The sequence below is a fragment of the Abramis brama genome, assembly GCF_963993115.1.
Source record: "Abramis brama genome assembly, chromosome: 22".
NCBI lineage: Eukaryota > Metazoa > Chordata > Actinopteri > Cypriniformes > Leuciscidae > Abramis > Abramis brama.
Window position 1 is genome coordinate 33187035 of NC_139984.1, and position 14862 is coordinate 33201896.

At 35.9% G+C, this 14862-nt stretch overlaps 1 protein-coding gene across 12 annotated transcripts in view; it reads left to right on the forward strand.

Moving 5' to 3' along the window:
* The window catches only part of LOC311073496 (NLR family CARD domain-containing protein 3-like), a 239259-nt gene that overhangs the window by 91123 nt on the left and 133274 nt on the right, over window positions 1-14862 (forward strand). The window contains exons 1-3 of one of the 12 annotated variants that reach the window (XM_084099306.1): window positions 5886-6088; window positions 6740-6836; window positions 10524-10637. The exons of the other annotated variants lie outside the window; for them this stretch is intronic. Of the exons in view, the coding sequence (XP_083955432.1) occupies window positions 6787-6836; window positions 10524-10637 (164 nt within the window). The 5' untranslated portion in view covers window positions 5886-6088; window positions 6740-6786. Of the gene's footprint in view, window positions 1-5885; window positions 6089-6739; window positions 6837-10523; window positions 10638-14862 lie in introns of those variants that run through there. 12 annotated transcript variants of the gene reach the window in all.

Here is a 14862-nt window from a genome sequence, read left to right on the forward strand (position 1 = left end):
TCACTAGTGTGAAGTGTGAAATGCTGTGTTAGGTGTGTGTATGCATGGCCGATTTGGTTTGAAGTGTCTCTTGCAGTGTTTGAGTGTGTGTATGTGGACCGTATCTATTTATTTGACTTTATTCACTGTAGTCTAGGTATTGTTAGACTTTATATCCTGTAACTCATTCACTATGAGACTTTTATACACTGTGATTTATTTATTGTAGAATTGTTCACTGTTATCTACGGGGAACATTTGTCTGCTCTGATTGCCTATCAGTGTATCATGGTGTTTAGTGTTTATTAAAATTATATTTGAGTACATCAGTCCCATTTCTGTTCCTTCATTGGACACAACCTGCCTGAATAGTTTAAAGGGGAGCGCTGTTTGGATTTTCTAGTTTAGATATTCAAATTGCGTGCGTTTGAGCGCCGCCTAGGGGTCACACATAGAACATCACTTTTTATTTAAAGCAATTGAATTGTTTGGGTTTGGCAGTTATTTCCAGAAAGCTATCAAAACCCTATACAGAGGATGTCCCAGTTCTGTAAAATGATCAAGGGGGACTTCTGGCAGATTTGAGATAGGTAGAGGGATCAGACAAGGGTGTCCGATCTCCCCATTTTGGTTTTTAGCAACGCAAATAATGGCCCTTCACATTAAAAAAGGACATTTTCAAGGAATTACAGCATTAGGGAAAACATTGAAGTTGTGTCAGTTTGCAGATGACACTGCTTTATTTTTGAAAGATAGGAATGAAATCATTAAAGCAGTGAAATGCATAAAATAATTTTCAGATGTATCAGGGCTAGGAATGAATATGAATAAATCTGTTTCCTCTTAAAGAATGTAGTTTAACGAATTTTTTTAATATTCCAATTGCAAATCAAGTAACATATCTGGGAGTTGTTATATGTAAAGATGAAAATCTGCGTAACAATTTAAACTTCAATCCAATTATTAACAAAACTAGTGAGAAGTTTAATGCGTGGTTACAAAGGGATCTGTCAATTCAGGGACGGGTACTTTTGTCAAAAGCTGAAGGAATCTCCAGATCAGTCTGTGTGTCTATCATTGGATATTCCCCCTAAAGTTACCAAACAATTGGATAAAATGCCTTTTGATTTTATATGGAAAAACAAGCCACATTATTTGAGAAAAGAAATGTTATGCAACCCCAAAGATCATGGTGGTTTAGAGGTTTTGAGTTATGACGCTTTGAACAATGTATTTAAAATAAATTGGCTTATTCAGTGTTTGAAAAATAAAGACAGTATTTGGAATTCCTTTCCTAACTCTCTATTTAAACAATTGGGCGACCTCTCATTTTTATTGAAGTGTAATTATTCAATTGAAAAAATAGCAAACTTTAATAAACAAGCTCTCATGGCCTGGACACGGGCCTACAAACATAACTTTTCACCAGGAGAGATTATATTTGGAACAACAAAGACATCCTTTACAAAAATAAATCTCTCTTTTTTGATTACTGGTTTGAAAACAATATTATATTAGTTAGTCAGCTTTTGAATAATGATGGAAATTGATTAACATATAGAGAATTTTTGAATAAATTTAAAATACCAGTTAGACCGAAAGACTTTGCAGTTGTAATGGATGCAATTCCCAGGAAAGTATTGATCCTTCTTAGAAATGCATCACAGGAGGAAGATCTACATTTTACAGATATCATGGGTGAAATATTTCTTGGTAATACCAATATTTTACAAAATAAAGTCTCAAATAACTACATTAGGAATATAATTAATAATATTGTTTACCCTCCAGCTCGTTTTTTCTGCTCATCTGTTTTTGGAGATGTAAATTGGCGTAATGCTTGGCGAACAGTAGATCAATTCTACATTAATAACAAAGTAAAAGAAGTCTCTTTTAAAATAATGCATAGAATATATCCAGTAAAACATGTGCTGGAACGGTTTAAATTAGATATTGGTTACTCCTGCAATTTTTGTAAAGGTGAAAAGGAAACAATTTTTCATTTATTTTTCCATTGCATACATACAAAAATATTTTGGATTGATGTGGAGTGTTTAATTAAGAACAAATTGAACATTGATTTACAGCTGAGTGGATTTGACATAATGATACACTTCAGTGATCATGGGATTGAGAAAGATAAGGTATACATACAATTGTTAATATTAATGGGGATGTTTCATATTCATAAAATGAAATGGTCTGACTCCAAACCTAATTTTTCTTGCTTTAAAAATGATTTTAAGCTTTATTGTTCTGTTGTGTGTAATTGCACAAGTAAAAAGGCAATTAGAGCTTATAGCATTGTAAGCAGGGATGATGTTGTATAAAATAGCACCTTTTTCTGTTGTTTGTACTTTTTTTCTTGTCCTCTGGCACTGTTCTTATTTTATTTTACTTTATTTACTTGTATTTGTTTTACTTTGAATGATTATGTCTCATTGTATTGTTCTGGTTCATGGCATTAATAATAATAATAAAAAGTCCCATCACTAGCGGTGTGTGTAAAGAGCTGAAGACGAGAGTCCTGCGGATTCCCCCCCACAGCTCAGAGGATCTGACGTCACAGCAGCGCGGTGAGACTCGCTCAACTAGTTATAATAAAATCTCCATTATGATATCAGTCGATAAACAAACACTTCTGGGATGTTTCATAACGCAGACTTTACCTAACCTACCTTACCCTAACCCTAACTAGTAAGTTAAGAGAGTTTGAAAGATCATTTTCATACAGTAACTTCTGGTTTCTGTGTGTAAATCGTCCTCCAAAATGTCCAACGGTGTCTTTAATGTTTTTACTTCAGTGTCATGAAAGCTTTGTGGGTGATGGACAGGGTTTACATTAAGACAGGAGTGTGTCTTAATCTAGTTAATCGTGCATTTCTTTTCTTTTATTCCACAGCTGATGTGTGCAGTTTTTTATTGCTTGCATTAAAATAATTTTCTCTTGTTTTGTTTTTTAATCGCAGTCTTTTTCTTCTATACACAGTCAGGGTTCTTAAAAGGAAGGTCAATACATAATAATATAAGATTGGTAATGGACATCATTGAGTGTAGAAGCCAAATAGAGGATGATGGTCTCCTTCTCTTTCTAGACTTCTATAAAGCATTCGACTCCGTGGAGCATCCATTTATTCTTTCGCCGCTCGAACACTTTGGCTTTGGAATCAAATTTAGAGAATGTGTTGGTGGATTATATCGAGATATTAATAGCTGTGTCCTATTACCTAGTGGTACCACCCCAAGCTTCAAGATTAATGTGGGTATTCCTCAAGGTTGCCCCATCTCACCATACCTGTTCATCTTAGCCACAGAAATGCTAGCAATCTATATTAAAAACTGTAATGATATTAAAAACCTTAATGTACTTGGCACAGAAATAACAATCAGCCAACTAGAGGACGACACAACAATATTCTTAAAAGATAGATACCAAATTTCAACAACTATTTCCAAAATTGAAAAATTCTCAAAAGCCTCAGGTCTAACATTAAACTTAAAGTGTGAATTGCTGGCTGTACACGACACTTCACTGAAAAACATCTGTAATATTCCTATTAAATCAGAAATCAAATACCTGGGGATTTACCTCTCCAAGGACCAAAAACAAAGCCAGCTTCTGAATGTAGAAAATAAAATTAAAGAATGCAAATCAAGACTAAATATATGGCCACAGAGGGACCTATCAATACTAGGCCGAATTTCCCTATAACTAAGATGAATGTTTATCAAGATGTTCTTGCCCAGCCTACTCCAATGCCACTCCAAACACACTGATTACATCTATCAACCAAATCAACCTAAACTTCAGACCACATTATATGAAGAAAAGCAATATGGTTAAAGACACAAAGGATGGAGGACTAAAAGTTATTGATTTTGACTGCCTTAATGGAACCTTAAAAATAAACTGGTTAAAATCTTGGATCAAACACAGCAACTCCTTTTGGTATTGTATTCCAAAGACCTTATTCAAGAAAATTGGAGGATTAGAATTTCTTATTAGAGCGGACTTTAGTGTTAACAAATTACCCATATCACTGTCAGAGTTTCACAAACAAATACTCTTGTATTGGAAAATGTTATACGTACATAACTTCTCACGCCACACATCTGTACTCTGGAACAACAGATATATTTTGCACAGCAACACATCTCTGTTCTTTGAGGATTGGTGTGGGAGAAATATATGGTCCATAGCCGACTTAATGGATACCGACGGACAGGTTTTAAATTATGAACAATTTTCCATCAAACATAATTTCAAACCCTTAAAATCAGACTTTACTAAATTACATAAAGCACTAGCCCAATAATTTGTCCTTCTAACAAGAAACATTTTGGCATATTATCCGATACAACCACAATTGGCCCCACTATCAATTCAAGGGATCTTTGTTCTGGATAAAAAAATGCACCAACCACTTTATTAGAAATGGTTTTATTGATTATATTTACCCTAAAAGGCAAAATAAAAATAACATCCTACAAAAATGTGATAAATATTCAATCACTAAATTAAGAACAATGTATCTAACACTCCCTATACCTCCTAAAGTGAAAGAAACGCACTTCAAAGTAATGAACAACATTTACCCCTCTAAAGAATTACTGAGACTTGGATTTGGTATAGATGATAATAATGTACATTCTGTGAAAATGATGTCGAAACTACGGACCGTGTGTTTTTCTCATGTAATGTGATACAGATATTTTGGTGTGATATACATAAATGGGTTAAGCAACAGATGTCTTCATTCCCAAACTCTATCTCCAGTGACGCCATAACATTTGGACTGATATTGCAAAGCAAGGGTGATGAGCTCTGTACTAATACAACTGTGTGTCTAGCTAAATTCCTCATTCACAAATGTAGAATTGTGAAATCATCTCCCAAATTTGTTTTTTTTTTTAAAATGAATTTAAACTGTATATGAAATCCTTAAAAACTCTGAAAGGTCCTAAAGCACAAAAATATATAATACCCTAAAACACGTCCCAACTGAGGTTAATAGCTGAACAATGACTGAATTCTCCCCTTATGTTATGTTATAATTTCTTACGGGTTTTTTTTCTATTTAAATTTGTTTATATGAATGTTTCTTTTCCTTTTATAAATCATCCTTATTTTTGTTACTAAGACTACATATATATTTCCTGTTTGTATTAAGAGCTGCTCCCTCTGGCTATATCTGTATCCTATTCTGAAGAAACGGATTTTATGCAGCCATGTTTGCTTGTAAATCTTGATATTTTCAATAAAAATAAAATAAAAAAATAAAAAAAAGGATGAAAGAGGTCCAGGCCCGGACATGTATAGGCTATTTTGTTTTAGTTTATGCAGCAGTCGTCCGTGAGGGGCTGCATAATTTCATATTGTTGTTTGTTTATTTTTGGATTAAAGTTTATTCTGAAAAAATAAACTTCTCACCAATGGAAGAGAGCGAAGGGGCGTCATCCATATTTTTTACAGTCTATGTTTTTATTTTTTTATTGAACAATTATTCATGTACAAAAAATATGGCAATATTAATAAATATTTACAAAAAAAAACATACAAGACAGGTGCATGAAAGAACCACAAATACACACAACAAAAAAATGAAATAAATAAATAAATAGAATTAAGGGGCTAAGGTTTTTCTTTTAAATCATATTCTTCTATGGTGGAAAAAAGACTAATTGCGTTTTTCTTTTTTATCACTTTGAGGGCTTTTGTATAAGAAACAAATTCACCATGAAATGCACAGAACAATGGTTTCATCTTTAGATATTTTGATTTGTGAACATAAAATTTTCCAAGCATGAGGATATTTTTTACAGTCTATGGTTGACACGGTCAAAATCACGCGTTTCGTTTAAAGACTTTTGACCTCGATCGCCTGCCATACTGTTTTTACGTCTCTCTCTCTCTCTCTCTCTCTCTCTCGTCACACATAGAAAGTGAAAGTAAGTTTTCGCCATTTTAAGCAGGAGAAATGCGAAATACGACACGGGAAAAACAGAACATCAAAGTGTTTATTAACCATTATAAAGGGATTTAAGTGTAGTTTTATGATGTTAAAGCTGGAGGATTTGAGATCCTGTATCTTGTAAAAGTTTGATCAAGGTGAGTGTTCATGTGTGACTTTCTCATATTAATATGAATCTCTGGAGGACATTTTACGTGATTGTTTGATATGAAATCTTAAATAAAGGTTTTTAATTTTTCACTTCAATGTTTCCTTTGTGTTTCGTAATGTTTGTGATTCTCCAGAAGTTTAGCTTATGTGTAAACATACATAGGCCAATTCACACAAACGTCAACAAACGCGTTTTTTTTTTTTTATCGGATCAGTGTGTGTCGATGTGGGTCGGGGTTTGTTTTCTTTTTCACCCGAACATCAACGGTCGACTTGTGTGTGTGAAAAGGCCCTGTGAGCTTGAGTTAACGCAGTCACATGATCCTTTTCTCCCACACTCCAGATATGTTCAGCTAAATTATGAAGGTTGTTTAATTTAATCATTTTGTAAAGTTCTGCCTTCTGTTATTCAAGAAGTCATGCATGAACATTTGTGCTGCTAGCTTCTGTGAGCTGCAAGCTATTTATTTGAGACATGAACAACGTGGTATGTCCAACAACATAGTGTCTGCTGGTTCGTATGTCCACAACAGTTAGCGTCACACAGACAGGAAAGGCTATGCTGCCACCTTGTGGTTACTCAATAGTATGCCTATCATTATACATTTAATTTAGTGTGTGAATGTTTCTTCATTCAGAGTCAGTGGAGGAGATCAAACTCATCAGATTCTCCTGCAGCTTCATCATGGGTAATTCACAAGGATCCAGAGATGGAGATTGTTCTCCAGGATGCAGGTACTTTCAACAAACATTACATTACCATTACACCCACACCTCCACCCCTCGCCACACACAAACACAAACAGATCAAAGACAGTTTACAGCAGGGTTCGAAATGACTTTGGACTTCCCCTAAAATTTAATTATTAAATTATTAAAAATTCTGAAGACTTTTTTCATGGTTTGGGCTAGGCCCAGTATTGTAGTGGTGTCTGGAGAAGTGGCTATAATCTAACAGGTAACCCTCTAACTCTGGAGCAGCAAAGTTACAGCACCTTATATAAATCTAATCCCTGACATGACAAAGTGAATAACAGGCCATTCTGTCCTTGAGCAAGGAAGTTAACTCTAAATCCACCAGGTGTACTCATTATGGCAGCACCATCAGGGTTCCCACGCGTCCTGGAAAACCTGGAAAACCTGGAAAATGAAAGACCAATTTTCCAGTCCTGGAAAACACATGGAAAATGGGGAAAAAAGTAAAATGTCCTGGAAACGTTTGGATTGTCCTGGAAAATAATTTTCCCTCCTTGAGGATGAACGCAAACGGGTTAAACATTTTACGCATGAATGTCTGTTTTTTAATATTGGGCTGGAGCGCATGTCTGCTTTCATTTCTGCATGTAGCCAGCGCCCCACGTGACACAAACCTGTCAATATGTACGCATTTTGCGTAGCAAGTATGCAATTTGACATCTCAGTACGCTGGTAGGACTTGCCCCTCTAAACTACGGACATGTGAGTTCTGTGGCAAATGTACACGTGCGGTACTCCTGTCTGACAACACGATGCAGCAGCGTAGTGAAGCAGTTTCAGCTAATCATTGTAGAAAAGCGGAGAATAACGAGTCTACCGAACCTACAACGTAACATTCCCGTCCCTCTCCTCCTGCCCTCTGCCTCAGCACCGCTCTATCAATGGCACTGCTCTGCCTCACTCTCTGTATCCCGTTCCCCATTCGCTGCAGTTGGGTTTAAAAAGGTAAACTGTGTGTGTGTGTGTGTGTGTGTGTGTGAGCGGACCTGCCAGCTTTTGGTAGCCTAAATGTGAACCGTTACGCGTAAGGTTACTTTCACTGTGGAAACATTCGAGCCGAAGTCTAAGTGAAAAAAAGAAAAAGTTTTGGGAGGTGTTTTTTCTTAGCAAATCTATCAATCATGCTGAAATCATGCAGCAAACCTGCTGAACAAGTGTGTGTGTGTGTGTGTTTTGCAGACTGTCAACGCCATGTGGAGGGCAAAAAACATTTAAAGATTGTGGCCAGTACAGTACAAAATGTCTATATTTTCTTTATTAAAAGTATTGTAATCAAAAATATAGGTTTTATTGTTTTTTTTATAACCAATTTCTAGCCAGTGAATGGGGAAATTACTGCGTGCAAAGTAATGGAGTTGCAAAAGTCTGCAAAAAAGCTGCACAACACAAGTGGTACTCAAAATATTTTGACGAAGTTGACAGGTCTGGTGACGCTACCAACCAATCAAATTGCATATTTCCTTAGAACAGTTCTGCTTCCCAGTGTTTTCATCTGTCTTTGTTGCTAGATTTATCGATTTTTCAGACCCAAGTAAGGATTTATTTATCCAAAGAAGGGCCAAAGCTAGCGACTTTCTGTTAAAGAGTGTTGCTGTATGGCAGTATATCGAGTGAGAGGTTTTTATCCCTCTCTCTGTTGAGTGACAGAGGAGCAGTGGAGAGCTGTGGGCGTGTCGTCACTCATACCTTTGCGTGAAATATATTTTTGGTTTTAGTGGAGCCGTAGCGAGCACGACGACAGCTTCGAGATAGCGACGGGTTACAGGTAGTCTTACCGGGCCACGTTCCACTCAGTATTTCATACTTGTTCTATTGTCCGACAGCAGAAACAAAACACATGTGAATGAGAAAACCGTCATGAATTCAGCTCTATCAAAATACTGTGTATGTGCACAGAGCCCCAACTCTTCATGCTGTTTTTAGCTAGATACACAGACCGCAGAGAAGAGGCAGTGAGAACTGAAGACTTGCAAAATTTTGTTTTGGTGATTTATTGAACATAAAATATTTTGTGGAGAAAGTACAAGAGAGAAAGATTGAGATGAATAAACATTTAAGCAATCTGGTTAAATGTACAAAATATAAGGTACAACTGTAGAAAATAGCAATTCTCCAAAGCTTGGGATATATGATATATACCGGTATTTTACCCTAGTTTGTCAGAATATTTTACTTCAGATCCATTTCATACACCAGTAGGCTAAATGGATTTTGCATTTAAACACATTTAGCTTTACAAAAGGTCTATCCATTTCAGCAATATAATTGACAAAAACGGTTACAAAGATTTGATAAATCAAAATAATTTAGAGTCAAAAACACATAACTCATCAGTTTATGCCATTATGTATACCAGATGCGTAATGTGCCTTGGTGCGAGCAGATGCAATTAATTTAGAAGTCCGATAAAAGTTAATATTTTCTAACGTTAGTGACTGATTGCGAATACAGCTTGACTGTGAGAGTTTGGACTTTTAAACTGATACCAGCAAGTAAAATAGCAGTGTATGAACTAAAGTAGAGAATAACTTCTGTTTTAGTAGTGTGGCATTGCAAGTAGAGGAAAGCAGGTGGCATTGTGAAAGACAACAATCTTTGCACAACTACAATACAGATATAACGGTATAGGTACAATATCACATCTGTTTCAAAATATATCTCGATATGATAATATCGGTATATCGCCCAGCCATAGTTGTGATAACTTGACTCGCACTGTAGCAACTGAAAAAGTCTTGAAAATGTCCTGGAAAAGTCCTGGAAAATCATTTCAAGAAAAGAGTGGGAACCCTGACCATGCACCTTCAAGGGGTTTGATCAAATACAAATGGCATTTCTCATCCCTTATGTTACATTAAATGGAATTTGTAAAACAACTGGCCGCTGGATTGAGTAATAATGATGTCTGAAAAGACAGTACCTACATTAGATGGTTTACTTTGTTTCAAAGTAGTCAATCCATAACCTGAACTAAAATCTTTAGGGACACGTTTAAAAAAAAACTTAAGTTATTCTAACATGACTACAGCTAGCAAGAAACGTTGACAAACGTACTCTTTTTATCATTACACTGGATATCTAGTTAATGCAACTTTTGATATAGGAACTCGAACTCCTAATATTTTACTATAAGCAATTATGGAGATATAAACATAATCAAAGCACTTACAGGATTTTCATTCAGGATTTCACTCTTTGTGAGGTTTGGTTTTGCCGTGTTCAGCTACAGTGCGTGTCTGCGGGAGAACCACAACAACAATCTGTGACGCTGTATAGGAACTCACTCGGCGCTGCCCTGATTGCTGCCTCGCGCTAGGAAATAAATTAATTACTGTTATAAATATAAAACATCACTAAAGACCTATAATTTTCACAATCATTTTTAATGTTAAAATATATTTGTCGGGGGGACCCCAAAATCCCAAAATAAATTCTCATGGGGGGTCCCTAATGACTTATGGAGGGTCCGGGACCCCCCCACACCCCTCATTTCGAACCCTGGTTTACAGGAAAAATATGATTTTTTTGCCTATTTAAAAAAAAAAAAAGTAAGTAAAATGAAATATTCAGTAAAAAGATAATTGTTTCCTCAAAGTACTTTTTGATGCAGGATAAATGTATTCACAGTAATCTAAAGGATTAAACTGAATCTGTTCTCTGTTCCAGTTCAGTCCAGCAGAAGAGCTCAAACCCAGAGTCCAGCTGTGTGTCTATGAAGAGTAACTGGTCTATGGATCAGCCAATAGCGTTTAAGAGTGGAGACAAACAGCCTGATCTCAGGTATATCATTTCTATAAAAGATGTGCTTATAGTGCGACACTTTTGAATTAGAATCATCATTTTTCTCAGTCAGTCAGTCTAATACTAGCAATGACATCGAGTAAATGTAAGCTGAGATCTTTTCCACCTTTATATAATGGAGTAGGTGTAAAACTGAGTGGGTTTTTTAACTGCTGGTTCAGGGCCCGTATTTATCAAGCTTCTCAAAGAGTCATTTTAGTCTTAAAGGGTTAGTTCACCCAAAAATGAAAATTCTGTCATTAATTACTCTACCTCATGTCGTTCCAAACCCGTAAGACTTTTGTTCATCTTCAGAACACAAATGAAGATATTTTTGATGAAACCTGAGAGCTTTCTGTCCCTCCACTGACTGCAACGTCATTGCAACTTTCAAGGCCCAGAAAGGTAGTAAAAACATTGTTAAAATAGTCCATGTGACTCCAGTGGTTGGTTTGATTCGTGGTTCATCATTGGTTGTTCGTTTAACGTTCTTTCTCAAGGTAGAAAAGTCAACAGCTTAAACGATGGCTCTTAGAAAGGCTCTTTTATTTAAGCAAACTGCCAAAAAACCTTAAAAAGCAAAACAAGAGAAAATTATTTTAATGCAAGCAATAAAAAACTGCACACATCAGCTGTGGAATAAAAGAAAAGAAATGCACAATTAACTAGATTAAGGCACACTCCTGTCTTAATGTAAACCCTGTCCATCACCCACAAAGCTTTCACAAAGTTATTCTTGCCACTGTAACGTATGGCTTCCTAAAGACAAGTTTATGGGTAAATAAATGAATAATAATAAATAAAAAATTAATCAGGTCTCAACATTAAGCCTTTTCATTTGATTGTCCTTAGTTCGGTCATTCACTTGTCCGAGTAAAAACATTTGTTTGTCCAGGAAACATTTTTTTTTTGTGTGTGTGTTTTAAATATAATTTATTCTGAATCAATATTCTCATCACTGTTCAGTCAGCTTTGACATATATAAATCGGCATATTCATGATATTTTAACCTTTATAAAGGGCATTTTTCCCTCATCCCTAATCGATTATTTCCCTAATCGCTTCCCTAATTAAATTCTCAAATTTCATCAATAAATTAAAATAGAATAATAAGATGCTAAAGGGATGTTACCAATCAAATGAAACTGCATTAAATAATGTAATGAGATTATTTTAAATATTTTTTGAATATACAATTAAGAAATTTTGGAAAGAATGAAACTTTTAATCACGAAACTAAACCGCCAGTAGGAGGCGGCAGGAGACCGAGTCATTGAGTCATTTATTCAAACGATTCATTCAAACATAGGGCCCTATTATTTTTCCCAAATTCCGTTTTATTTTTTCCCAATTTCCGTTTTTCCATTTTAATTTTTGCAAAATCCGTTTTTTCCATTTTAATTTTGTGGGAATTCAGTTTTTTTTTTGTTTTTTTTTACCCTTTACTGTTATTTTAGTCATAAAAAGTGTTTTTAATGTTAATGATTAAAATGTACACAAATAAAAAGGAATGACCTTAAATTTATTGAGGTACATGGTGGCTTTAATAGCGTTATCATTGTACTTCTTGTTCTTCACATGGCTTTTGGATAACAGGTGGTCAGTGCATGTATTTTGCGCTTCCAGTCAACGGAATGTTGACAACTTACAAAACTTACACAACAAGAGTTCGCTTGACATAAAAGCCACGTGGGAACTGCTCGGCTCGGTACTGAGGGCTTAGTTAGGCCGGCGACACACTGGCTGCGTGGTGTTTCTGTTGCGTGTCAGCTGCGTGGCGTTTGCGTGGCTTTTTCCATGTCTTTACACACCAGAAACGTGTCTGACGCTGCACTGTTGCTGATAGGTGACATATGATAAGCCTCATTGGTGATATATTTGACATATGGGGAGAGAGTTGTGGAAGGCCTATACTTCATGTTAAACATAAATATATAGCAGCAAAGACAACGTCGGTGTCATGAAACTGCTCCGAGACTCGAAGGTAGATCCAAATGCAGCTTTTATTAAGAGGCAATCCAGACACGTAATCCAATAAACAGGCAGTGGGTCAAAACACAGGTAGGCAGTCCAAACAAACAAACAAAAACAAAACAAGACAGGCAGGGGTCAGAGGCAAGAGAGTAATCCAAGGAACAGGCAAGAAATCCAAAAACCAAGAAACAAGAAAACCAGGAAAAACGCTCAGAGTTGCAGTGTGACACTAAACAAAACTTCACAGTGAGTGAATGAGTGAACATGATATAAATAGGCTGAGACTAACAGGGTGATGGGACACAGGTGAATGCAATTAGTGATAATGAGGACAGGTGAATGTGATGAGTGATCAGAGATGAGTCTGGGCAGTGAGTATGGGAAATGTAGTCTGAGAGTGAACGTGAGTGTCTTATGTGGAGTGCCCTCTGGTGGCTCTCAAGGGCACTCCAGCTGGTGACCGTTACAGTCGGCAGTGCTGACAGCAAAATAGGCTATAGAATATTTCGTTCAGTATTGACAGGTGCAGTATTTGAAAATCGATAATATTTTTTTAAATTACGTTTATATTTGCATTTGTCAAGACCTAGAGACTTTTTCAAACATCAAAATGACATTTATTAATATGTATTCGTGTCAAAATGACTAAACGCCACACAAAAAAAGAATTTTATTGCAAATATGTAAACTTCTGCGCAATAACACTTTAACACTAGATTCAGCGATCGTGGAAATTATAGGGCCCTACAAACGGCTGATTCATTCAGGAATTCATCATGTCAGAACAGAACGCTAATGAAATGTTTACCTGGCAAAGCTTTAAAGCACGAGCAAATAATGAACTTTTGTGATTGCGAATAAGTGCAGAGTAGGGATGCGCGGTATACCGGTACTGCAAAAATACCGGTGTATATATATTATATTTCAAACGGTACAATATCATAATTTTGCTCAATTCGGTATTTGATGCGCTGCTGTTTCGAAGTTCACCGCTAGGTGGCAGTGCGCTATCCAAACTGACGCGGGTCACGCAAAACCGGCAAACGGTGACAACAGAGGAACACGATGGATCAAACAGATGAAGCTCATTCTACACGCCCGAAATGAATAAATAAAGAGAGCAGTAGGAGTGAAATATGGCATTACTTTGCCTACAAAAGTAATGAGAAAGGTGAAGCAACAGACCTCAATGCACCACTCCACAAACGCTGCTTTAAATTAGCCACGGGAGGCAACACATCAAATCTGGCTAAGCACTGTCACTTGGCATCCTGACTTGTTCAAAGAGATCGACAGGTGAGTCCGTCATTCAACTGATTTAATTTAGACTTTTATTCACAACACTGATCAGCGCACATAAGTTACATCAGAGCTTATCAATTAAATATGACACGGTAAACACGAAAGCTCAAATGTGCTTGCATGACACGCTAGAACCAATGAAGTTTAGGTCTCATAATTTTTGCACTTTGAATGAATAAAGAGATTAGTGATATTCATTTTAGTATTAGTGATAGTAAAATGAATGGCATCACTGCTGCTGTGGCGACCCCTAGAGGAATCAGCCGAGAGAGAGAGAGAGAGAGAGAGTAATAGTAATATATGGATATTACTAATATGAATGTTAGAATAACACTTTACATTTCAGCTACATTTGTCAACATTCATTAGGTAACCTGACCTAACAGTATTTTAGCATTTATTAATCTAGATCAATCAGTAATTATTATTTAAACATACTAATACATGTTTAGCATGTTAACATTATGCAATGCATGAAACTAATATGAACCCAAACACAAACCAAACAGTAATCAAACCAAGATGAATAAATGCTATAAATGTTGATAATTCTCTGTTGATGCATGACAGCTAATGGTTTACATGTAATTTCATTATTCTATTATTATTCTATATTAATCAATTATTATAGATATTAACCTATTTTAATTGTATCATTTCAGTTTTTTCCCCCCAAAATCTAAATTTAACCTACTGTATGTTCCCTGACTGTCTTTTATTTATTTTCTCTTAACATTTTGATACTTTTTGTTTGCACATTCGATACAGCAGAGTTTCAAGCAGTGTTTTTTAATAAAATTGTTTCAACTCACTTCAATTTTGAGGCTAGTTATTTGTCAGCTGTGGTATTGATTTAGTATCGATACCGAGGTATTAGGTTCTGGTATCGTACCGAAACCAAAATTGTGGGATCGAGCCATCTCTAGTGCAGAGTCCTGTGAGTGTAACT